Below are 27,271 nucleotides of genomic sequence, written 5' to 3' on the forward strand. Positions count from 1 at the left end.
CATAGTGAAGAAAATCAACTGTTGGCTTTAATTATTGCGTACGTCTTCATTTCTAGGACTAGGAAAATTTCAACTGATAAATATACATTTCATCAGAATGCCTTTGGCTGAAATATACCATTAGCACATTCTTCATAGTTACAACAAAAGTCTTAGAAATGTTAAAAAGGGATTTTTTTTTCCTTTACTAAAATAAAGGAGTGCACCCCCACCCCAACAAGGCGCTAGGACGGACAGATGGGAACTCTTGGCTGTGCAAAGCAGAGCATTGATTACAGTAACAGAAAGAAGTCAGGACAGGAGTGGGGAGCCTGCGGAGCACCCTGCGAGAGGGCCGGGGCGGCTGCAGCGGTCAGGTCAGCATGTCCCACAGGCAGCAGCAGCAGAGCGCGGTCCAGCACGCCGTCAGGCAGGCGCTCTCGCCCGTGTCGTCCCTCCGCCGCTCCTCCACGACATACACTGCGGGAACAGGAGAGCTCGGTCAGTCCGCGCGCGACACCCGCAGCGGCCCAGCACGTCTGCTGCCCCAGCACGGCCAGCGCCGGCACGGCCGCGGCGCCCCGCTGCACCCAGCGCTCGCTTGCGGCTGCCCCACTGTGCTGGGGTGGAGCTAATTTGCTTCCTAGTAGCTGGCATGGGACTTGTGCTGGAAACCACGCTGATAACACAGGCAGGGTTTAGTGCACAAGAAGTCGGGGGGGGCACAGCCAGCACAGCTGACCCAAAGGGATAATCCACACATCCTCAGTATATAAAGCCAGGGGAAGAAGAAAGAAGGGGAAAGCGTTCAGAGCGATGGTGCTTGTCTTCTCAGGTAACGGTTACCCGTGAAGGAGCCCTGCTTTCCTGAAGACAGCTGAACACCTGCCTGCAGATGGGAAGCGATGAATCCCTTCGTTCGCTTCGCTTATTAAACTCTCTTTATCTCAACCCATGAGTTTTCTTTTACTCTTCTGATTCTCTCCCGATCCCAGTGGGCAGGGAGGGAGCGAGCAGCTGTGGTGCTTGGCTGCCAGCTGGGTTAACCCAGGACACCTGCGCTTGCTGGAGAGAAGCTGGTGCGTGGGCGGGGGGGGTGTGAGGTGCTGTGCTGGCTGTGGCAGCCACTCGGGCTCGGTTTCCCCAGCACAGCAGCACCCATGAGGACCCACTGCCCGCTCCCACCCCCCCAGCCCCCTCAGACAGGGAGGGTCCTGGGGCACTTGGGGTGCTGGGGGGGGGAGCACGTGCAAGGAGGGTGGTGGGTCAGACATGGCTACAGGCCAAACTCACAGCTTGCTGTCACTCCTCAGCAGCGCAAGGTGGGAAAACAGGCTGAGAAAACTTGTGGGTCATGTAAAGGCAGGGAGATTTCTCACCAGCATGGGCAAAACAAGCTCAACTTGGGGAAGATTACAATAATTTATCACTGATTAAAATAGATTCAGATAGCGAGGAACAAAGACAAAGACTAAACCAGCATCTTCCCTCCTGCCTCCTCCCTCTCCTCCCCCTTGCAGCACAGGGGGAACAGCGGCTCCTCCACTCTCCAGCAGGAGAGATGGGCTGTGTGACCAGGAGAGATGTCACAGGTCTTTCTGGAAAGATCCACCTGCACCATAGTCCTCCACAGGCTGCAGTGAATACTGGAGCATCTCCTCCTCCAACCTTCTACTGTTTCTCACTCGTCTCCTCCTCTCTCTGGCATGTTCTACCCTTTCTCAAATACGTTCTCACAGAAGCAGCTCCAGCTTTGCCGCTGTGCTCAGCAGCGTTCTGCGGTGGCTCTGCTGCAGAGCCTTGCCCCCTACCGCAGGACGAGGAGGCACGGACCCACGTGAGACTCAGCAGCTGTGTGCGGATGGCCATGGCGAGGTGGTGCAGACAAGCCCCGGAACAGCTGAGGTCAGTGTCCCTCCTGCCCCTCGAGGCTGGACAAAGCTCCCTCTGCATTCTGGGCACTGGGCAGAGGGTGCTGTTGCACCAGCGGCAGGGAGAGCTTGCAGGCCCCAGAGAAACCGCAGGACCAGCTCTGGCTGACTGACCTGCCCGATTATAAACCCACCGTGAGGAGAACAAGGGGGAAGCGGCTGGGGCAGAGCTGGGACGCATCCGGCACCTTCAGAGCCTCCCTCTCTCACAGCCTCCGCGGCTGAGGCCCAGGAACACAGACAGCGCCCGTGTCTAGAGGGCTCCGGGATCAGCAGCAGGCTGACTTGGAAAACGAGCACTGTTGGGTCACTTCCATGTACAAACAAAAAATGCAGTTTTAGCACAGTGAAGATGACAAGAACATGCCTGCTTGGCTTGGCCTGGCAGAAGAGACCGGACATGCACCTCAGGCAGAGTTTTCTGGGACATCCCAGCTTCCATAGCTACAAGTGCATTTGCAGTTTGTCTGCTTGCTGTCTGCTTCGACTGGCATCACTAAGCCAGCTTGTTTGCGTTACTGGCTGTTCCCTGGGGCTGCTCCAGCACCAACACGCACATAACTGCCTCCTCTCCTTGGAAGTCAGGGCAGGGACCAGTCCTTGCTCCAGCTCCGTGTCTATCTTGCACGCCATGGGACTTCCAGCAGCCCTGCCACACAAGCAAGGAGCACAGCACAAGGTCAATGACTTGTGAGCCCAGCACCCTGACCCCTCCTGCGCCCCTGCTTTGCTTTGCTTTCCTTCACCGACCAGCGCTGCCGAGAGCAGCTGGACACCCTGATGTTTGACCCATTTGCCCTCCTTGGCCGAGCGGCATTCACAGAATCATGTCAGGGGTTGGAAGAGACCTGGAAAGCTCATCCAGTGCAATCCCCCCATGGAGCAGGAACACCCAGATGAGGTGACACAGGAAGGTGTCCAGGCGGGTTGGAATGTCTGCACAGAAGGAGACTCCACAACCCCCCTGGGCAGCCTGGGCCAGGCTCTGCCACCCTCACCATGAAGAAGTTTCTTCTCATCTTTAAGTGGAGTTCTCTTGTGTTCCAGTTTGAACCCATTACCCCTTGTCCTGTCACTGGTTGTCACCGAGAAGAGCCTGGCTCCATCCTCCTGACACTCGCCCTTTATATATCTGTAAACATTAATGAGTCCCCCCTCAGTCTCCTCTTGTCCAGCTCCAGAGCCCCAGCTCCCTCAGCCTTTCCTCACACGGGAGATGCTCCACTCCCTCCAGCATCTTGGTGGCTGCGCTGGACTCTCTCCAGCAGTTCCCTGTCCTGCTGGAACTGAGGGGCCACAACTGGACACAATATTCCAGGTGTGGTCTCCCCAGGGCAGAGCAGAGGGGCAGGAGAACCTCTCTGACCTTCTGACCACCTCCTTCTAATTCCCCCAGGTACCACTGGCCTTTCTGGCCACAAGGGCCCAGTGCTGGCTCATGGTCATTCTCCCCTGCCGCAAACAGAAGTGCCCTTTGGTCTGGTTTAACAGCTGATATGAGAAGCGAGCCCTGGAGCCACGCAACACCTTTGTGCAAACGCAGGAAGGAAGAGCAGCAGGGCAGAGCTGTGCAGAACAAGTTCAGCTTGCGAGGACAGAAGGAAATGCTGGTGTTTCAGACTGGGAAAAAACCTTTGGGCTTTTTTCCCTGGTGGATCCAGAAGCTCTGGACAAGGAGCTCACTCATTGGTGCCCTTGTTTCCTTTGAAAAGGTCCTGTTATAATGAACAAAGGCAAAACACATACTAAATGCTTCAAGAATCCTGTATAATCAATGACATGCAGTTGAGGCAGCTCTGGTTTCTAACCGGCTGCCAGGTGCTGTTCACGCTGTTCTGCTTTGAAGTCACAGAGGGCTGGATGCTGCTGCCAGAGCATCGCCATGCCCAAAACTGAGGGTCACAGCGCTCTGAGACATACAGGTCTGCACAGCAGAAGGGGGCTGGGAGGGTGTTTAGGAAAGCGCTGGCTCCTGGTGGTTTGGAGGGAGCAGCATGACTGACCTCTGGAAAACACCAGCAAAAACAGATACCACACAACCTGCTCCAGAGCAAAGTCCTTGCAGCTTCGGACTGCGAGAAGCCCAAGGGAACCTGACACCCCTCCCTGCCCCAGAAAAAGCTCTGTAGCATCTGACGCTCCCAAACCTGGCAGACAGCATAAGGTTACACTGCGTTGGGGGTGTCTCGTGTACCCTCAGCTGGAGCAGCTGAGATGGACTGAGACCACCTGGTCCCCTCTGCTCCAAGCACTAAGGGACAGCACCTCAGGCCGGGCCCATCTCCACCCTGGCTGAGCGCGGCCGTGTCTGTATCCGCAGCCGAGGCGCCATCCGGGAACAGGTAACACCGCTGCCTTTCCTGCGGGAGCTAAAGCCGCTTCGCTTTCTGGTAGCTCAGCGCTAAGCTCCCAAGGAGCAATGTTTGAGCATCCTGAAGATCGGAGCTGTCAAATGATACACTAACAAGTCCTCCATTGTAGCACACAAACCAGAAAAGGATTTTGCTGGTTAGTTGGCAACTTCCAAAGAAGCCAGTGAAATTGAGTCTACCTGTGTACTCTGCTGGAGGATGAGTCTGTATAATCTTCCCCACCACAAAGCAAAGTTCAAATGGATGCTGCAATTTATAGTAAGCTGTCCATGACTGCAGGCATGCAAGAAAAGTTTGCCTGAAGTATTTATGATTAATCCATTAGAAGTTTTAAACTACAGCCAAGTGTCGAGGACATAGTGGGAAAGCGTGTTCGAAGTGCTGTTATGAAACACTTGCTGAAATATTAAAACAGGTTTTCCAAATGTGGGGCTGCGCAGCGGAGACCAGCACTTACCGCACAGCTGCTCGGCTGCCTCTGGGCACCACCCGAAACCCACGGCGAGTTCCAGAAAGGTCTGCACCGAACCGGCCGATGCAGGCACAGCCACCCACTGGCAGCTCCGGGCACGACTGCGACAGAAGAAGGGAGGGCAGCCACATCAAAGCCCTTCTGGAGCTCCCCATGGGTTCCGGGGTGTGCCTTTCTGTTAGAAACAGCGCTGGAAAGAGACCACATCCCTTCGCTCTCTTCTGCTGAAAGTCATTTAAACCAGCAGCACACTGTGGCACAAGTGCCTTTCTGCAGAAACCCTCCGCAAAAAAGCTGTGTTACTCCTCGTGCAGGGGGTTACAGTACCTTACCAAACCCATTCGCCTTTCAGCTTCAGGGAAAACCCCAAATAAGACCTTTTGAAATATAGGTCTGAGAAGCCGCTGCCTTCCACTGCAGAGCTCCTGTCCCAGAGACAGCGGAGCAGATCTCTCATGGGATCTGCTGCGGTTTGGGAGGAAATACAGTCGCCACTGAAGTTTTCAGACTTTGTGGGCATCTGGGCAACACTAAACAAAAACCAACCACCTCTCTCTTACAGGTTGAGTTTAATGACTGCTTTCTGCGAAGATTCATCAACACTTCAGAAGTTGTAGCTCTGTTGCTGTCACCAAATGGCCAGAGAAACTTAACACAGCCACACAGCATTAATGCTAAAAAGCTTTTCTCATCAACCAGTTGGGTGCGGGGCCTATAAAGCAGAGGGTAAGAGCAAAACAGGGGAAGGTGGGTCAACCACACTCCTACAGCTACCAAAGGGTCAAAAGCGGTTCAAAGGAAGGCAGATAAACGATTCCTGGCTCATCCTACACCCATCCTCTCATTATGGACATTGTGTAAGTGATCATCAGCTTCAAAGCACTGACACAAATGCAGCGACAGAAGTACTCAAGGAAATCAAGAGTGTGCGGTAGCACCTTTATTTACTCTTCTCAGCCTATGCATTAGTGCTACGTTAAAAGCAGAGGATCCCCTGTAAACAGCACAGTGTGAGACAGCGTATTACTGATCCAAGCCTCCCAGCACCTTCCCAGCCCACTTCAACCAGCAGCGTTCCACTAACAGAGATCAGGTTTTCTACTGGAATAGCTTTGCCAACAAAACCCCGACCCAAAATCTGTCAATTAAAGGACACGCTGGTTTCATAGGCTTCTTGTCACAAGTCTGAATGCCTCCACGCTAAACCCACCCCATTTGCTGTGGAGGAGGCTTCATTAGCTGCTTTGTGCCCCTTTTGCCCAAGGTCAGGCGCTCCCAAGGTCTCCCATGGCACGCCAGGGTCCTTGGCCATTAGCACTTTGGGGCTGGTGGCCCAATGAGAGAAACAAGGGCCATTTCTCCCAGAGGCACCAGACAGCGCTCAGTTTTAGGCTCAAGTTTTGACGCTTCCATTGTTTTTTGTCCAACAGGATGGGAGAGGGTGAAAGCTGAGAAGGACCTCCCGCCTTCTAACCAACCTTAAAAGAGCGTAGATCACAATGAATCACGCTTGCCCCAAAAACGGTAGCACTCCCTGTAATCACACAGTACCAGCCTGTACAATCCAGTGCAAATAACTCCCACTTTGTTTTTAAAACAAATACTACAATACCTTGTTATTTTATGTACCGTCTGCTTTATCTTAAGCATACACATTTTGTTTCTTCTCATGCCTAATTAACATGTTAATCATTAGCTGCAGGAGGGAAAGGCATGAGCAGTACTTTTCCCCCCAGATTGGTATAAAATCAAATTGTGACCTTAGACTGCAGTGCTCCTTATCACAGTGCTGTCCTGGGTTTACAAGGATTGCAGAACTTGGATGGTATCTGAATGGCTGTCTGCCATAGTAACAACTGTTGAGAGCAGAAGTATGTGTTAATACCACAGTCTTGTGTGGAAGGAAGCACACAGCAGGGAAGGAACCAAAAAGTCTTTTCCAACATGTGAATAAAGTGGTTTATCACAAGCCACTTCTGCACCAAGAGTTTTGTTTCTACCTGTCCAGTCAGCACGCAAGAAGTCTTGCTTAAAGCCGCACAACGCCATTTTAATAATAAATTCTTACGACATTAAGTGCTGCCTGCAGCAGATTGCTAAGCCAAGCCCATCTGTGCATCTGGTTCTACCTTCAAAACATCCTTACCCCAGTCGTTTGAAAGTCTTTCCATTCAGGATGGAGACCAGAGAAGGGAAAGTCAGCACAAGGGCACTAGTGGCAGCCAAGGGACACAGAGGCGACAGCAATTAGAAATCAAGTATTTCCGAGCCACTCTTCGGGGTGTGCACACCCAGCCCTGACCTCCCAGCCCTGTGTCCTGCAGGAAATCCCATGTGGGCAGCAAGTGCAGCAGAAGACACTGCAGGATCAGGGACCGTAGGACTCCAACTAAACCTTTCATACCTCCCCCCTTGCCCAAAGACCTCCAGGGCAGAGCCTGGGCACAGATGAGGTCAAGTTCCCTTGGCAAGAAAGGCATTTACTTATTTCCTCTCCTCTCTGGGGATATTTGCTCATGCTTAACAGCTTCACGTCTGTCACGTCACATTCCGCAGCCCCTTCCTGCTCAGAAGCTTTCACTGTACGCACAGTCCCTACCGACACCACATTCAGATTTCAGGAAATACCTCAGCACACTCCTGAAACAGATATCAGTCAGAGCCAGACGAAAATGCAACAGCTTTCTTCCAAGCAAAGAAAAATATTCCAAAGCTGCAAAATGCCCAGAGCAAACTTCACAATTCCTAGCTCCAAACACCAACAACTCTACTGCCACAGCCAAGCGAGCAAAAATCAAGTATCAAGGCAGCAAGTATGGGTGGTTTCACCTGCAAATCCCCTCTGCCACCCAGCCCAGAGCTCAGCCTGGGCTCAAGCAGAAGCGACGGATCTACAAGTCCCCACCGCGGTGTCAGACCTGCCCTCTTCCGTGCCTGTGAGACTACAGCCAGCAGGTTAGGAACATTCCTGCCTTTCAGTTCCCGCAAGTTTGAGAAGCTCTTACGATCACCCTAGAGAGCTGTTTCAGATTTCAGGGAGCTGAACAGGCAGCACATTTCGGGGAAATGACCGTGCAGGTGTGCCAAGTGAGCGCTTTCCAAACCCAATGCTGCACGAGCTGCATTTCACACAAGGGTAAAGCTGTTCCCCTCTCACACACTGCACATGCGCCATGCACAGGTTATGTCTGATCATCAACCCTGCAGAAAAAATCATTGCACTTAAGCTCAGGGCTGGGAAAGAGGCGAGTTTCTTCACCCGAGCACACAGGGATAGGATTCATAGATCTTTAAGATAATGGAAGTAATTCTAATCAGCATTTAAGGAGAAGAGATGTGCCAGGAAGGATTCAACATCTCTAAAAAGCAGGGCTGCAGTCACTCCTTATAGCAGAAAAGCATTCCTTATGTAGTAAGTCTTGAGCCTCAGCAGGATGTCAGCAGGCATCGGCCAGCTCTCCAAAGCACCATAAACCCCATCACACAGGTTAGAAAGTGTACGTTGCATAAGAAACCTGTTTCCCAACAGCTCAAAAGTGGAGCAATTCAGCACTTCAGACTCCTCAGCTTTCTTCTAGACTGCAACACATGAAGAGACATCTCCCAAAGCTACAGAATGTGAGATCTTCCTGTAACTTTTTTTAATCAGTGAAATCTTAATTTCCTGTTCAAGCAAGGAGGCATTTTCCACCACCTCAACTCCAGGGCTAAGAACGAGATGTTCCTCAGCTTGAGTCAGTGTTTTCACTGAAAATCAGCATCAGTCCTAGATTTAAACGAGACCTGTCTGGGATGGATTTACACAGCACGAGCTCAGGTTTACAAGGGTCTTTAGCAGGAGAGTGTTCTGGGTGACAGACAGGAGGGACAAAGTCCAGTTTTAAAGCAAAGGGAACACGTCAAAGTCACTCAGGGTAGCAAGACTCTCCTTGAGCAGTTGCTGCAGGTACCACAATCTGTGCAGGACTTGCAGTGCTGGAAAAAGGCTTCACACAATTCGCTTCTCACCCAGGCTGGGTGCCCAGCCGACAAGGGCTGCTCAGAACAGCAGCCTCATCTAATTCCATCCATCCTTCGGCCAGTTTGTCTGAAGCACCGTTTTCAAATACAGCACCTGAATTTGAAAGCCCTTTTCTTTGCATCAGGCAAAGATTCTCAGATGATCTTCTCCTCGGGGGTGAGAAGCAGTGCCGGTGAGGTCAGAGCTGAGCTGCAGGTTAGCACTGTTTGCCAGCAACAGAGGGAGGTATGATACAGCAATCTTGGGGGAGAGAGAACACCAGGTTTTAATGCACACTAGAGGATGAGAAGCAGGTAAGAAACAACTGCCAAGTGAGGGGTTTTTTTGGCAGGACACCAGCTGTCTGGAATTGCAAGTCCTGAAGGTACAGTAAGAGTTAAACTAAATGCTCTGACAGACTGCTTGGAAAGGGTCAATATACAGAAAGAACTCCTGCTGGAGTTGCTACATGCTGCCCTTCAAGTCAGCTTCTGCTGGGGAAAGCGCAGCTCAATGTGGTTTGAAAAGCGAAGGGGTAACAACTGAAAGGCACCAGAGGGCCAAACCAGAGTGACTGGGCTCCCCTCCTTTCCACACTGAAACCTGTAAAGACGAAAAATCCACCTCTCTGGCAGAAGGCAGGGATGGTGTCCAGGTGACCTGTTTATTCTTGCAGCTGGGTAAACATTAGGAGGCAGGTAGCATCACTGTGACTATTACTCTTATCACGGCTGGCTTTGCTACAAGTAATCAACTCCAGAAGTAAGATTTCCACCCCGTGCATACAATAGGTCAAATGCAATACTGAGCTTTGTTTGCCTTGTTGGAAGGAAGGCTGCTGACAGGGCCTGGCTCCCTATGGCACGGCACAGAACAGCCTCATCCATTACACTGTTATATATCAACGGTGGGTGGGGGGAGGGAGAAATGAAGCTGGGTAAACTACTGACACCAGCTAGCGCTTTCAAAATTACTATGTCACTTTGCACTTTGGCTCATTCCTCTTCTTTATAAAGCACACGTTGTCAACAGCATTGCATTTCACCTCTAATTTACATAGACAAGGAAGTACCTGCTGACCAGTCAGCAGATACAGTGGTTTCTTTATACCAGTTGATACTGACTGGACAGACTTCACGTGGACAGACACAAAGCCCTCGGTTTATACAGAAGGGAAGATGCAGACAGAAATCAGCACAAGACAGTTCACAGCGCTAGGAAGCTGAATCAGATACCATCAAGGATAACATCTCTCAGGTTCAGTAAATAAATTATCAGCTTTGAAGGTAAAGGTCAGGTTGTTACTTCTAATGAACAACAGCCAAGGCAGTTATTAGCCCTCACAAGATGCAAAAAGCATTGTTTCCTTGGAGATTTTGCTACTGGTGGCCTGTGCAAGCCCAAAACCCAGTTATCAAAAAAACAAAGTCATCGCCACGAAGTCTTAACTCATAAACCACACACTTATTTGTGCAATTCAGACCATCATCACAGCTAATGCAGCTTCCTTTTTAATACAGACAACGAGCCATATGAGGAATTTTTTTCTCCAAGGGCCAACTGGACAGGCTATGTCCATTACTACTCCAGATGGGCCACAAATTGTTAGATTAACAAACATCATCACCATTAAATGCTCCTTCACCATCAGATTTTGACGGCTCAACAGTTATTATTTCCATCTGTGTGATCCACTCAAGACCAAAACATGATGCATAATTACTTCCACACATTACCACAGAGGCTATAATCTGCAACAGGAGAGCCCACTTTGCAGTTTGCCTACACACTAAAATGACTTAAAGCATAACATTTAAAGCATAGCAAATTCCCTGGTTTTCGATGCAGACACACATTTGTTCAGAAGTACTAATGCATTACACGGAGCACCTTAATTCGTTAGATTATGCAAAGTCATCCAGGAGAGCAAAACATCCCCTCTGAATGCATGCACAGAGCATCTCTTCCCAGATAACTGCTTGGAAACACCACAAGAACTGACAAGCCAGCTTAAATCATGCCAGACCAGCTAAGCAGGCTGTAATGACTTGATTAAATCTAGCCTTCAATTTTTTATATTAGAGGTTCAACCACACTAACAGATATATAGCATTGGTATAACAGATTTTTTAAATATTAGCTTTTATAGGGACATCTGTTCTATATTAGACACTGCTGGAGGTGATCATTAAACAACATTGAACACTCTTCTCAGGCTTCTGTTAAGGTGTCACAGGGCAAAAATCAGGTTCCAGTTTGACAGACCGGCCAAAAAGGAGCAAGGGGCAAAAAGGATGTTTAACAGAGGGAGAATCAAGAAAAAGGAAAAGCTTTTGCAGACCAACACAAAGTTATAACCCTGACTTCACTTTACATGCATTAAATGAAGGTTTTTGCCCATTACATCCACTTCAGCAAAAGCAATGCAAAGTGGAGGCTCCCGAGGTGTGTCCAGAAAGCGCACATGGCGAAAGGCAGTTCAAAGACAGGACTTACCAGAAGATCTTTGGTTTGCAGGTTACGGCGCTGCTTCTGCCAAACTGCAGCTGGGTTAGCTCAGGTTTAACAACAAAACCATGCCGTCTGAAGCATAAGCCTGGGCTCTCAGTGAACGACACGCTCAAACACTCGGCTACTCATCCTCTCCCATTTCCCAGCCTGTTCCTTTGTGCTCGTGCACAAGTGTGTGAGCAGAGACCTGACCTGAGCAGAGGACATTCAGTGTCATCGGTTCCCTGATCCAGTCTGACACGAGATCCTTTAGGCCTCCAAGGCAGCAGATCTGGCTCAAAGCCAGACTGCCCAAAGCAGCAGACCCACTCTCCTCTCAGCTTCTCCTGACACATCCCTTTCTGTGGCTATAGCAGCAAAGTGACACTTGCACTAACCAAAGACGTTCTACATGGGAGACGAGAAATTTTTTTTCCCCCCTAGTACTGCAAAATGCCTGTTAGCCACCCCAACTATGTGCGTTTCCCAGAGAAAACCCTGATTACAGGTCCGAGCCCCTGTGGTGGTAGCAGTGGGAAGCATCACCATGCTGCTGCCGCCTTCTCCAAGGCAGACCCTTGAGGTTTTCACTCTTTCACAGAGAAAGCTGAACTCACAACTTGCACTTGTTCAGGTTCTTATCCACTCACACTAATTATTCACTGCTTATATTTGGGTCCTCTGCCTGGAACCACACCAGAATATTCCTGACATCTTACATCAGCTATAAATCCAGGGATGCTTTTATATACACTAGTCTAGTAGTCCACCATTTTAGTAAAGAATACTGGAAAAAAAAACAGTTCCTGAAAATGCTGTCTCCACAGTTCAGCCTGTCCACCCCTCACGTCACATCTCCTTTGGATTCACCACAGTGAAAAACTCTTGCTGGGAACTTTGCAATTTCCAGCTTCCCAAAAAATGAGGGCTTTGGAAAGACCATTGTCATAGCATGTTGCTGAGGCAGAATAACAACGAGGCAGAAGAGGAGCACAGCAGGCAGTTATCTCAAAATACAGCAAATGCACACAGACCTCAGTTCTGAGCAGGCCCCAGGCACAAGCGCACCTTGTCCCAAGCCATGGCAACAACAGTATGTGGAAAATGAGCTTGCTGATAAGGGCCAAAGAGAGCTTCGCATGGGGGCAAAGGCCTTGGGGGAATTGTCTGGGTCATGACAATTTTTCAAGTGATGTCAGCATTGATACCCACTTTATCAGCTGCTCTTTACAGTGGTGGTACCTGAAGTGCTAGTGCCTTGCACAACTGTAAAGCATTAGGTTTTCGTTTGAGCTACATGTTAGTGTCATTTCCTTCCACCCCAGGTCAGCCTGTCTGTGACCAGGCCACACAGACCCAGCACATGCAAACCCTCAGCTTCCTTCCTGAGAGCAGCTACCACCTAAAGCATAGTGGCCACACAGCTCCTCAGCAGAAGCGCTCCCCACACTCCCTCCTGCAGAACAACCCCTTTGGCAGCTCCAGCCACATCCTCTGCCACCCCAAGGCAGCTGAAACAGCTGTAGGTACTTCAGACTCTTCTCAAGAGTTTGTGATGTTCACTGCAACAGATGAAGAGAGGTGATGATGGTTTCTGGATGAATATCTTTATCACTGAAGAAGCCTGAAAGAAGGTATGTGAGATGGCATGACAGCATGCTGATGGTGAGGGGGCAAGTACACCCCCATGATGTACAAGCAGAGATTTTTCCAACCAAAGCCTGTGAAACATTGACAAGAATAAACTTGGTCTCTAGGCACGTGTCCTTACCAGCAAGACAAAGAGTTAAAAAAACCCAAGCTAAATCCTCCTCTTTCCAATGGGGAAGACAGGGACCACACCCAACCCTGCCCAAACCCCAGAGCTGCTGAGGTTGGAAAGGGACCTCTGGAGATCATCTAGTCAAACCCCCCTGCTCAAGCAGGGTCAGCTAGAGCAGGCTGCTGAGGACCACTGTCCAGGCAGGTTCTGAGCATCTCCACAGACAGAGACTCCACAACCTTTCTGGGTAACCTGTGCCAGCGTTTGGTCACCCTCACAGCAGAAAAGTGTCTTCTCGTGTTCAAAAGGAACACCCTGCATTTCAGTTTGTGCTTATTGCCTCTTGTCCTGTGACTGGACACTACCGAGAAGAGTCCAGCTCCCTCTTCTCCATTCCCTCCCATCAGGTCTTTATACACATGGATAGGCCCCCCCGAGCATTCTCTTCTCCAGGCTGAAGAGTCCCACCTCTCTCAGCTTCTCATATAAAGATGCTCTGGTCCCTTAATTATCTTCTCAGCCCTCATCTGACAATCTGAGCCTGCACCACGCACTGCAGCAAGCCACATGAGAGCTATGCGTGCCAGAGTAAACCGGCACACCATATTGAGGGGATGCAGGACAGATGGACCAGCTGGCTGCCAAGCTAAGTTATACTGTCCTCCTTGCCTTCCCCAGAAATCTGTGTTTTCCCACAGAACGATAACAGCTGCAAACAAAAGCCCAGAGATTACTCCAATGGCACTACTAGATCACTTGGACAGATATTGATGGGCTCAAGAAAACTGAAGCACATTAATTGGTAGGAACTGTACACTTGGATATTACAAGCTTTAACTGTGCAACCTTCAGTTGGAACTTATTAACCAAACGACAGACAGAATGAGAGTTGTGGCAAATCTAAAGCCAGCAAAAAGCTTGTATAACAACCTCAGTGTAGGATTCCCTTGAGGAATCAGCATTAAGGATGTTCAGCAGTATCTTCAAACAGCCAGCGAACTGTCAGAGATACAACAGCAAAATAAAGCAGGAAAACAGTCTATAAATAGCATTGCCACTTCAAACAAGTCTCCACCTCCCACAGTCCCATTAGGGCCAGACACCAGTAACCACGTTACTTCAAGATAATCATGCGATTTGCAAGCCAGAAAGGGTCACGTTTCCGTTGCACTGCGGCTGCTAGGCATACCTGTGTTTTTAGGCCCATCTGCATACACTGGTCCTGGAGGCGGAGGTGCATTCTGCCATCCATACTGGGGATAACCTTGATAACCCGGCTGGCCTGGCGGTGGCGGGTACGGCCCGGCGGGTCCGGGCGGATAGCCGGGGTACGGGCCGGGAGCACCACCCGGCTGCTGGGCATAGGGTGGGTAAGGGGCGGTTGGGCCCGGGCCGGGGTATGGTGGAGGATTTTCGTAGTTCATGTGGGATGCAGAATCTGTCCTGCAGAAGGAAAACAAACAGAAGAACTGGTTTGCTTTTGTCTGCTTCATCCACGACCACGTGATTCCCATTTCAGACTGCTCTTGGGAGGACCCTGCATTAAGCATGAGAAATAGACCTCGAATACCTGAGTTTATTTTTAACCCTATCGCAGGGACAGAGACTAAGTTGAAGCGATTTCTTCTGAGCAACTTGCTGCTTTCCAGTCATGCATCAGCTACTCACCCCAAGACATTTAACAGTCTTGGAACTGTAAAGCAAAATCCTCTACTTTCAATCACGATTAAATTGCTTTTTAGAGATATTTAGAAGTGATTACTTTGTGTTTCTGTCAATACTAAAAAAGAAAAACATGTAGAAATGCAAGACTGTTCCAGACATGTTTGATAGCCTTGACAGGAAAAAGAGCAAACGCAAATGTCCATTACACTTCTGCTGTTACAAGCATCTAGACCAGCACTCTGGAGCAAGACAGTATATGAATAATTTGCTAATGACACTGTACCCCAGCACATGGCATATTCTTCCAGTAATATGCAACTGAATCATTTAGCAGCCACAAGCAATCAGGACCTTGGGCTCGGTCTCATTCAAAAAGCAACATTAAAGACACCTCACAGAGTTGATGTTCATGAACCCTACCTAATGTATTACTCATGGCACAGCCATCAAAAGACAAGACTGCCACAACAACATAACTTTAATTAACCTTTAAGAAGCATGACTTAGTAAACCATTTCTTACACTAGGTTTCTGAAGTGTCTCCCTGTTTGAGAAGTGTCAACGCCATGTGTTCAGGAACCATCCCAACTGAAACAGGTGTACTCTGCTATCTCTTACCATCACAGGGTGCAGAAGGGTGACCATTTCCTCTTTGCTGCACGCCTCCTCCCACATGCCATTGACTTCAGGGAGAAATACCAGGAGCATAATTTGCCCCCAGTGAAGCTTGCTGCTGCCAGCACAGAGCAAGAGAGGCTGGCGAGCAGGAACCTCCTTGGATGGTGTTAGTGTGAGCAGCCAGGCTTGACTGACCTGGATGCTCAGTACTGTGCACATTTTGAGTCCAGAGGAGAGGATTAGCACATCTCGACTGGGCTCTGGTGTGACGCAGATTAAAGAATTGCACCTTTGTAACTCTACAGCAAGCCCAGAGCAGTCATCTGCCAGGCAGAAGCCAACTGAGCCAAGCCCCTGGGACTATGTTTAGCTGCTGCAGTCCCCGATAGAGTTGAAGTGAGCTTTGTTTGTTTACAGCTTGCTATTTCATCACCTCAGAGAGTGCTGACTGTCCCTCCCCAAGGAAGGGGACTGTCCGTCCCTAGGCTCTCTGCTTATTTACCCAACAGTCCTGCCCGAACGTCACTAGCGCAATGCTCGCTGCTGTCCGGGCACCACGGGGCTCTCCCCCACGCGCAGAACTGTCTCACTCTCGCACTAACAGCCTGACTGATCACACACCAAGCCCAGGAGGGCACTGCCAACCTGAAATGGCTCCAAGGGGACAGGGCTGATGTCCCTCTCACGATGACACCACGAAGCCCTTCAGCCTTGGCAGGCTGTCTCTTCCCAGGCCTCGCCAGCCTGCAGTTGTCATTCACCTGAATTCATTTTAATGCTCCTCTTGCTGTGCAAGCCAGGCACAGCTCCAGTTAACTGTTAAGGCAGTGCTGTTACCTTTCAAACAATACTTCTTAATGTCTTTGACAAGAACTTTTAACTGTTTAACAAATGCCAGGGATTAGAGGAATTTTTTTTTTCCCATTGCCAGGCAGACCACTTAACTGCTCATTTTAAAACGGACAAGCACAACACACATTTAACTTGAGGCTCTTTAACCACCCTTCTGCATTGCAATTCCTCTACCAAGTCTGCAGCAAGGAATTTCTCCCTCCAGAGAGCCAGTGAAAGGCAGGCAGCAAGCCCTAGAACTCACTTCAATGCAACAAACTAGACAATTAGGACATAATGGGTCACTAATGTTCATCTAACCCAGAAAATCATCCCAAAATAGCAGCCAAAAGCAAGTTCCCAGGAAAGAACAGGGCCAGAGTAAGTGCATGCGTACCTATTCACCATTGCAGGTGTCAGGGTAACCATTTGGCGCCCAAACCAGACAGGGCCCAGGCAACCAGCAGACCCCCCTGAGCTCCCTGCATTTGCTCAGCCTCCTCGAGCTGGTGCACAGCAGTAGCACCCGCTCCCACACAATCACAGTATCAGAGGATGTCAGGGGTTGGAAGGGACCTGGAAAGCTCATCCAGTGCAATCCCCCCATGGAGCAGGAACACCCAGATGAGGTTACACAGGAAGGTGTCCAGGCGGGTTGGAATGTCTGCACAGAAGGAGACTCCACAACCCCCCTGGGCAGCCTGGGCCAGGCTCTGCCACCCTCACTGGGAAGAAGTTTCTTCTCATATTTAAGTGGAACCTCCTGTGCTCCAGTTTGTACCCATCACCCCTTGTGCTATCACTGGTTGTCACCGAGAAGAGCCTGGCTCCATCCTCCTGACACTCACCCTTTATATATCTGTAAACATTAATGAAGTCACCCCTCAGTCTCCTCTTCTCCAGCTCCAGAGCCCCAGCTCCCTCAGCCTTTCCTCACACGGGAGATGCTCCACTCCCTTCAGCATCTTCATGGCTCTGTGCTGGACTCTCTCCAGCAGTTAAGCACGAAGGATCCCCAGCTCTGCTGTGGCCTTGTGGAACACCGGCCCCTGCCCCAGCAGGGTGACTGCGGGAGGGAGGGATCGGCGGTCACCCTCCTCAGTTTGGGGATTCCCCAAACCAAGGAGGAGGCATGTGGGAGCCCCCATTCCAGGCCAAAGAGCCCCAGCCCACTGCCTGCTCCTTGGGCAGGAGCCAGCCCCTGTGCCCACCTCCCCCTTCTTAGCCCCTCCAGGTGTGTTCTAGGCTGTAAGCTGGCATCCTAGATACATGTATATGTGTATATATGTACACACACACAAGGCATTCAAAGCCAGCAAACCACAGAATACGTTTTTTGTTCATAAATCTTTTCTTAAGAACCCCCAGGACTCAGCTTCATCATCATTGCCAAGCTCCACCAAAGGGTCACATTTGTTACTTCGGTTTTCTAAAGCTGTCCTACCTAAGAGGACAGTCAGCTTGGCCCCATCCTTTCCAGTGGAGATCAGTTAAGTCCAGTCTTCCTGTCTGTCCCTTCATACACATAAATCCACATATCTACATTCATTTTAGTGCTGTACCAAGGCTTAAAAGACGTTGCAATGCTTCAGTCGGCTGTGAACTCAAATTCAGGCAGTGAGTAACTTGAACTCAGACATCACACCACTCCTGCCATGACCCCCGGGGCCCATCCTCCGTCATCAGGGCTGGCCATTTGCTCCCTTCCCTGTTCCCTTTGGTTCCCTGCCCACTGTTCCGACACTGCCTGGTTTCTGTACAAGCGCTCAGCATGGGCCAAAAGCCCTGGGAGAGCTGGTACAATGGCCACTGGAACCACATACGTAGAAAACAATCTCTGCAGAAGGTCTGAGATGGGTATCAGCTGTGAAGGCTGTACCTGGTCAAGCTTGGAAACCACTGAAAGAGTGTGCAATGTGAGAGTCTGGCTAAAACCAGCAGCTGTAGGGGATGAGTAAAGAAAACTGCACATTAGCAGCTCTGCAGAAAAGTCTGAGAAACTGGACACAAATTAAAAATCCAAGTCTGGCAATGGCTTGAGCAAATAGGGAAATGGTGGTATAAAGAACAAGAGAGAAATACCAGTGCTCTTCGATTAACAACTCCACGTTAGCCATGTCAAAACAGTTTTTGAAGTAGAGGCAGGTTTGGAGTGGAGCCAGTAACTGAACTTCTAACTGCTAATGCAAGGAGAAAACTGCAGAGAGACTACTAAAAGCTACACAGGTGCCTGGACAGAGACCTCAGAAGAACAACAGAACAGCAAAAAAGATGAAGAATGAGATTAAGAAGGGCATATTTCACCAGGGAAAAGCTTTTTTTTCCCCTCAAAGTTGAGGGTAAAGAAACACAACTGAGATTAGGCCTGAAGGAGAGCAGCCAGCAAGAACAGCTTCAGCAGCAACTGTATCAAAGATTTATCTGTGATGAATGAGAAAACTCCTGAGGAATTTACCAAAGCATTCAGCAAACCCACAAGGTGGTTGTGGAAATCAGGTGCTCCAGAGGTCCTAGGTTCAACCTCTGTCCACTCCCCCCCAGCTCCGCCCCAGCTGTGAGGGTCAGCCTTCTTGCAATGGTCTTTGTCCCCACTTACATTCTCAGGAAGAATTTTTCCTTGTCTCCTCGCTTCCACCCTCCCCTACTTGCCCTTTTTGAACTGTGTGACAATATTTAGATTTTCCTCATTCTCATACATGATTTTACACGCTCTCTAGCCCTATTTACTCACCTGGGTATCTGTTTGCAAGACAGAGCCTTGAATCATTACGCAGATACTTTTCAGATACATACTTGAGCTCCTAGTCAAACATATTATTAAGATTTGCTGTGGGTTCTCACCTCAACCAGTAATTCCATGTGAGCTGCAATCAAGACAACTCCTATGAGTTCGCATCAGGGCTCATGTCTGTGGGTTTCACAATGAGACAAAGCTCAGAGGCAAAGCTCCAAACAAAGAATCACAGAATTTTAGGGATTTAAAGGGACCAGAAGCCAATGCATCAGTAAAGCCCTTTGTTCTTCACAGCACTGCAGGCCCCTCAGGAAGAGCCAGTACAGCACTGCACAGTCTTACCTGATATGAAATTTCATTTAGCACTAAATCCAGCAAACAAAGAGATTTCCTTGATTGCCACTAAGCATTTGCCCTATCTGTTGCTGGTTAACAACAGAGAAATTACTAGTCCACCTGAAGAGAATGAAAAAACATGTTTCTGTTCCTTCCTCTCCGTCCCATTAGTACTTTTGCTAAGAGGTAAGTTAGTTAATATATCATTAAGCTATCTTTGAACTCCTGTTCCACACTGCTGAGCAAACATCATTTCAACTACCACAGCAAGGGGTTTTATTCTTAAACAAGCAGCTTATCATACCCCAAAAGGCTGAAATGTCTCCCAGAAAGTCGGCAAAAAAATAAATCACTGAAGTATGAGTACACGCACAATATATCATATAGAGCATACATATGACCCTATATGTGTGTATATATAGACACATACAGAGATATCAATATATAGAACCACAATCCTATACGAGAATGTAAGTTCCTCTGCATCGGTAGCCTTTGACTAAGGCTTAGAAAAAGGTCCAAGTACATAACTGTGATGCTTTGTATACACAATCTATATAGACTTATGATGCTTCGTATACACTATATATATATAGAGGGTTTTTAAAACCTGTATATTTTGGCAACCACCACACTTCAGAGAAACCAATTTTATTATTAAGCTTTGAAAATACCTACTTCTTCCTGATTGCTTTAAACTTACTGCCCCTACCAGATCAGCATACCAGTGCAGCTGTTACACCGAGTGCTCACTGCTCCTGAATCTCCTCTTCCCGCACACTCATTAATTTACTATCTTTTTTTTCTCCAGGCATCTCCCCTGAGCTCAGAAGTCTCTGCTTCTACAAAGCTTGTCCTGTTCCTCAGTCATTCTTGCCACCCATTGCTGTGCCTTTAGTTTTACTCTTTGTCTGAGAGGCAGCGAGCAGGCATCATGTCCTTGCCCACTCAAATCTCATAATTCAACAGCTGCCACCTATTTACCCCTTTTTACAGACCAGCATATGGTGGATTATGAATCAAGCAAGAGCTACATTTAGCCCATCTATGCTTAAGAATCAATGGGAAGGATTATTTTTCCCCTAATCAAGGAAAACAGAAATTGGTAGCCTCATGTAGGTATCTGACCATTATCTCACTTTGCAAGAGCAGCCCTGCAGCTCAGCATGAGGGCCTGAACAGGTAGGACATTTGGTCAGAAGATAACGTGATGCAGGAAAACAACCAAAAATCAAGAAAACAAGCGAGAGCATGATGGAAGGAAAGCTCTTCTGTTAGCACAAGGGGTTCCCAAACAAGAAGCCTTCACAGTCTGCTAAGAAGACCCAGTTTTACCCTTTTCTCTCCTCCAAAAAGCTACTTACAAGGCTGGGGCTCCCAAGCATCTCTTCTGAAGTCAGCATAAGTCTGGCCTTCAAAGTGACTGAATACCAGTATGAATCCACTCTACCTGTTGGTACTGATGACACCTTGTTATCTTGGCAAAATTGAAAAAAGTCTGCCTAGAAGAACCATCTGCATTTTTACACAGTAGGTGTTCACAGCTGCTAATCCACCTGCAAAGAAACACCAGTCCCTACAGACAGTTGCCTGCAAGTAAGATTCTTCAAATGCAATCTCCTATGCAAATGATTGAATTAAATAACAAGTTGTGTATTTGGAGGGAGATGACAATCTAGTCTGGGTACTGAAACAGGGTTAAACGCCCTCTGTTGCATAGGGAACAATGTAAGAAATAGCCCTCTGAAAATAAATAGAGGATAATAAATTTTAAAAAGCCCACAACAAAACAAAGCAGATGAGCAGTCTGGAACACCTAGAAAACCTCCTCCCCCTAGAAAAACCCAACTAGGAGATTTCAGGAATTTAAAGGCAATAAGCTGTTTGTTTTCAGGATAGCTACTGCACCTCACATGCTGCTGTAGTCAGGAGGAATCACATTTTGGTTACGTCAGATACTGATTCAGCTGGCCTTTGCACAGATGAAGATGGAGGGCACGGTGAGAGGCACGGATCCTGAGAAGGGCAGCCAGGGCGCCCTGATGTAACCCACCCCTTTCAATGCCTGCAGCACTACAAAGCAGTTTTCCAATACAGAACTCTAATGGAAAGTACATTTAACATCAACAAACCAGCCCCTGGCAACCAGCCTAGAATTTAAATTACATTTCAAATGAACAGTATCCCAATGAAAAAAAGCACAAGTGGCTTTTAAATGGCACTGGTTCTGTGTCTCCCTCTTACCAGCTTCTTCGCAAGCTCCATTTAGTGATTGCATGAAAGGCAGATTAAGGATAAATGTTAAGAGATTCCTCTCTTGCTCGGTTCACTTCCAGGAACAGCCTGGTTTACCCACCCACTTCACCAGGCAGCAACGCCAGCCTGGAGTAACAGCTGGAAGAGAACTGCACAAGAACTGCACCCACCTATTCTGACAAAAGCAGCCCAAAACTGTTTTACTTCCCAACATCCCAAGTCTAGGCAGAAGTGAAAAGCTATTAAAGGAAAGGCTAGAAAATGCTGCTTTGTTCAAACCCATTTCCTTAATGTCTTTGAGGCTTTGGGATACTCCAGCATCATTAGGAAGATGTGCACTTCCTTACCTTCACTCAAGTGGCTTCCAGGCATTTCCTGCACAAAAAACCTCGGCTGCTGTTCCGAGCAGCTGAAGCCACCACATCATGCAGCTCCACAGGGCAAATAGCAGTGGTTTGGATGACCAAGCATGTGGCCTTCCCAGTTCCCTAAGCCAACTGTTGCCTCCTCCCAGCACCCTCCAAGCCCTCTGGAGGCCTAAAGTCTGCCCATCAAGTGCAAACAGAGAGCACACTCAATGTGTGAGGCGACACTTGTGTCCCTACAAACTGTCCAGCCTCTCCAGTCTCATCATCTGCCCCACCTTCTTGGATTGATATGCCTGTTTCCAGGTGATTTTGGTTTCAAAAACCTGCATATTGATCAGCTCTAAAGGGCCTGTAGTGGTGTTCACAGTATTTGCCACAGACACTGCATCCTTTGTAGAGCTTTGCAGTCACAGGATCTGTCCTTGCTGCTCCATTTCCAGAGGACTCTCTAACAACGCAGCCTCATGCCCACACAGGTTTAAATGTCAAGAGTTTCCTTCTGCAGACAGGCTTCAATGTCTTGCAAACTGTCATGAACATACAAATCCTCTTGAGAAATACTACTCGTAACTTATTGCCTAGTTTTCCTGCTTGCAATATGCTGTCCACTTACATGTTCCGCATGGCAGAATTAAAGTATGAAGCTGAAATAGCTGCCTGTGTAGTTCCTACGATAAAGGTGTTGGTGAGAAAAAAATAAAATCCAGTGCTCTGCTACTGCAGTCTTATGGGGAAAAATGTTCAAGTTTTTCAGACATCTGACTCAAAGTTTTAAGAAAAATATGATTTAACACCAGGGCCTCACATTTACAATGCCAGTACAGCCCCTCTAGTGTTGTAAGCCAAGGCAATCACTGCTGACACACCAGCTGAGACTCTGCCCAGTTACAGAAAACGTGGAAAAATGTACAAAAAACAAAGCCCTTTACACAAAAATCACTGCAGATATGGGCACTAACACCACGGTTTCAGATTTTGAATGCTTTTGCATGCACTGCTCTCATTCAAGTCTTTGCATGATGTGCTACATTACATACTTCCAGAAATACATAAATATATTTTGTTCTTAAAGGGTTGTATTAAGACAGTTTTAGGTGCATCAAATACCAAAACAAAAATCAATGATAAAATCTGATTGTCAAGTTAAACTAGACCCTGCAAATAATGAAGAAAGAAGCTTTGTTGGTCCAGCTGGGAAGAGTATGTGAAACAAAGAGTATGACTGGCAAAAAAATTAATAAGCACAGTTAATACATTCATATATGTTATTCAGATGGTGTTCTGGCAGCATCCCAGCAATGAAACAGCAGAAGTCTTTCATGATAACCTCCCAGTTCTGATATGCTGATGGATTTAGTGGAAGATACTACCCAGACTGCATGACGATCTTCTACCATCACAAGCAGGAAATACACTGAAGGGCGAACATACAGCTTCTAAGACACAGTAAAGTCAGTGTACAGACAGAAATACATTCATTTTCTACAGCTAAGATCTCATGACACAGATACTTTCGTGACAGGCTGGAAAATGGACTAAGAGATTTTTTTTTTCCCCTCATGTTTTCTCACTTCTTCTACTTTTCTGCATCCTACATGCAGTTGTAACAGGATGCTTTAGTTTGCCCATAGGGTATATGCAAGAATCTTTCAATGGCTCCTTGTCATGGGGCACAAGCAAGTACCTCTGATAGCAGTTGTCAAGAAAGCCTTTGCCCTACCCTGTCAGAGCCTGACGAGAAGCTGTGACAGTTCAGGGCCCTGCCCTCAATTGCTCATGAGATCGAATAAAGCCACAACAATGCAGTATAATGCTAACGTAGAAATATATCTTTCTGATATGCAAGTGGAAGGAACAGCAGCTTTTGTTTAGCAGTGGCGGTGCCTGGTGTAAGGAATACAATAGACCAGACACTTTCAAGTAGGTGCATTCCTCGAAGCCCCCTGCAACCCGAAGCACAGCGCCACCTCCTCTCCAAGAAACCAGTGTAGTGGCATCATTAACACACACGCGTGAGCCCACATAACCGGGTCCCAGCTCCCTAGGACACAGCACGGGCCTGCCCTGCAGCATGGGTGCAAAGCCAAGGACTTCATCCCTAAGTCTGGAGAAAGACGACCTCTCCCATCCAGGGCAAGCAGCCTCCATGGCTCCCAGGCTGCAGCCGGCAGGACGCCAGACCCAGCAATACCGTCTGCTTGAATGACTCGGGCTTCTTGCTCTCTTCCCCTATTCCCAAAAATGACAGAGTGCTATTTTCTACTCATTGAGCCATATGGTTTCAGTTCAGAAACAGGAAGTTGAGAAAGACAATGCACAACTGAGAGAGTAGAAAACATCAATATTGAAGGCAGGCATTTGAGCCCTGCTCATTCAAGTCTTCAGCTCTCACTACAAGTTTTCACGGCCCTCTGCTAAGCTTATGGCCACGTCACAGAGAGATCATGAACAGGTAAAGGGAGAAACGCAGACCTGTTTGTTGAAAATCCAGAGTTACACAAGCTTGCTCTGCCCTCCTAGAGTAACATATTAATCTGATCATGCACAGAACTACCCTGAAAACAGGTAGTTCCTCTGTTTACCAGAAACACAACCCTCTAGGTAATTCTCCACCATCCCACTGCAATGCTATGAGCAGGAACATCACCGTTTATGCTTACAGGAACTACTCTGCTTTTCCGAGCAGCAAGCCACTGCCAGTTTTAAATATAACATGGACCTGGAAGGACACATGGCAGCAAAACACCGGAGCCCTTTTCTCTAACTGACACTGGGATACCACCTCACAGGGTCTGATCAGCCCATGTCAGACCCCCCACTCATGTTGGAGCCACTTGTTTACAGGACATTCTCTTCTCTTCATTCTCTGCAGTGAAGACACCCGCCAGCCTCTGCAGATTATCAGTTACTGCTCTCAGACCGTTAGGGGAATGACAAATCAGTATTTTATCAAAGATGGCCTTTATAGCACATGAACAAGGGGCAGAGAGTAACAGACTTAGTGTTGAATAAGTTTCAGTATTTGGTAAAAACACTGTTCCGTGTAGTGCAGAAGATTATTATCCAACATGCACACTAACTCCTGACTGTCCCCAAAAAGCACTGAAATATAATCACTAAGAGGTATCAAGTCTCAGCGTCTTCTGCCTCCTCCTCAGTCTGATACAGCAATAGCATTCTTATCACCCAATGTTTCTAGTAAGAGTCAGTCTTTTTATTAAATCAATTGATGCAGTTGAAAGAAAAACACCTATTTTCTGGCACAGTAGCACTTCCCACACCTTGCAGCTCATTACTGTATTTACCTTAGCACAAAGGAGGGGGCAATTGCTCCATACAGTCATTTTAACTCACTCACTACCTTACCGAGACTTAACCTATTTAGACAATCAGGTTGAAACCTCTGCTCACACAGGTCTTGTAGCAAAGGTAAAATCATCAAAAGCAAAAAGCACTTTTTTTCCCCCCCTTTCCTTTCAGATAGAGCCAAACACGAATCTGAGATGACTAGGACAGATCTTGGCACTGCACTGGGCAGTCTCCCCGCTGCTATCGGAAGGGGCTGTCAGATCCGTGTGGCAAAGGACAGGAGGTGAGTACTCCCCTTTCTTTATTCTCCTATTTCACCATGACATTTAATTATCCAAATGAGGTCTCCAACAGCTTTAGGAACAGGAAGTACAAATCCAGGACGATCATAATGGCTTTTAAACACACAGTGTAGCATTATTATTTTTACTCAGAGAGTGCTAGCATGCCTCTTGCTCTAGACTAAATAAGTGTATTAGTATGAACCGTGCCCATGTGCTCTGAGCACAGATGCCTTCCTCTTCTCCCCCCATGTTGCATAAACAACCGCAGCCAAGCAGCCCTGTTCTCCTCAGTGCACAGGGCAGGGCTCTAAGACCCCACAGCACCCCACTCCCTGCCACAAAAGCTTGAAAGACTTGAAAGCAACTTTTCAAAAACCAACACATCATTAGAGCTGGCAGACAGGGGCAGACACCCCCAGGTCGGCAGCACCACGGCCCAGGTTCGCCTGGGGGCTTCACTGACCCTCCCGCTCCAGAACAGCGTCCACCTGACCCCACCCCTCGGGGACCCCACAGCTTGGCCTAGAGGTGGGACGGGTCCCTCACTTCACCCCGAGATGTTTCCTCCTCATCCTCCTCGGGGCAGCAACCCTGACCAGCACATTCCCCTCACAGCTCCGCCAGCACACGCTGGGGCACCGGCTGCTCCCGGCCCCACCCTGCTCCCACAGCCCCCACGCACACCCGTGGGGGGTCCCGGCCCCATACCCCCTCACAGTGCTCCCACAGCCCCTCACCGCCCATCATTCACACCCGCGGGGGCTCCCGGCCCCACACTCCGCTCTTACAGCCCCACACCGCGCTCCCACAGCCCCACACCCCATCACACACACACCCGTGGGGGCTCCCAGCCCCACACCCCGCTCCCACAGCTCATCACACACACCGGTGGGGGCTCCCAGCCCCGCTCCCCTCTCGCCCCCCGCCGCGGTACCTCAGACACCGCCCGTCTCCCGCCGCCGGCAGCACCTGCTGCGCACTCGGCGGCGGACGGTGACGTCACAGGGGGGCGGAGCTGCCGCCCCTCGCCGAGCGGCGCTGAGGGGAGAGCGCGTCACAAGCCCCGGGCCCGCATCCCGCCCCGGGGGGCGTGGCCAGGGGGGGGCCTCTGGGCAGCGCCCCGCAGCGGCCCGCCCGCGAACCCGCCTGTCCCGGCCGCTGGCAACGGGAGCGGCCGCGGGGGCGTGAGTGGGAAACGGGCCGTGTGGGACACGGGGCTCCCGTCCCCTGCCCGTCCCTGCCCGCGGGAAGCGGGGACTTCCCGAAAGGGGAATTAAAAAAGTGCAGTTGAGTAAGAACAGAAGAAGGGACGAGGAAGCAAAGCGGCCGCACAGGGGTGGGGTCAGGATGGAAACGAGGGGGCTTCGAAACCAAACAAGGGCTCGGTGTCAGCAGCAAAGGGCCGGTCGGGGTCGGGTCGGGCAGCAGCGGGCGCGGAGATGCCTCGTCCCTGCTAGGAGCCCCCGGACTCGCAGCCCCCAGACGCCTCCGGCCTCGTTCCCCTCTCGTGGGGACGCTGGGGTGACGGGGACGCGCTGCCCGTGACGTGGGTCTGCACACGGTGTCTTGTCGCCTTCTGCTGATAACGGGAAATATGCGTAGGAGCAGGTCCAAGCACAGAGACTGGCAAAACAATTACTCAGGTTCGACCTGATAAAATAGGTCAGGGACACAGGTCAAAGTATTAAATCACTGTTCCTGCCCTTGGCACATGACCATGACTCACTGGGTTGCCTGCTGGCCAGGGGATGACAGAATCACAGAATCCCAGAATGTCAGGGGTTGGAAGGGACCTGGAAAGCTCACCCAGTGCAATCCCCCCATGGAGCAGGAACACCCAGATGAGGTTACACAGGAAGGTGTC

At 49.2% G+C, this 27,271-nt stretch overlaps 1 protein-coding gene across 2 annotated transcripts; it reads right to left on the reverse strand.

Annotated features, from left to right (window-relative positions):
• CYSTM1 (cysteine rich transmembrane module containing 1) lies at positions 1-26,582 on the reverse strand. 2 transcript variants are annotated; one of them, XM_082063348.1, is made up of 3 exons: positions 26,342-26,582; positions 14,196-14,449; positions 1-459 (listed from the first exon to the last, which is right to left on the reverse strand). In XM_082063348.1, the coding sequence occupies exons 2-3, from the start codon at positions 14,428-14,430 to the stop codon at positions 353-355; spliced, it is 342 nt and encodes a 113-aa protein (XP_081919474.1). In that variant the 5' UTR covers positions 14,431-14,449; positions 26,342-26,582; the 3' UTR covers positions 1-352. The 2 variants fall into 2 exon arrangements, with proteins under 2 accessions (XP_081919474.1, XP_081919475.1); XM_082063349.1 differs by lacking the exon at positions 26,342-26,582 and adding an exon at positions 15,290-15,637.
• Positions 26,583-27,271: the final 689 nt, after the last annotated feature.

Source organism: Streptopelia decaocto, assembly GCF_964273445.1.
Source record: "Streptopelia decaocto genome assembly, chromosome: 12".
Taxonomy (NCBI): domain Eukaryota; kingdom Metazoa; phylum Chordata; class Aves; order Columbiformes; family Columbidae; genus Streptopelia; species Streptopelia decaocto.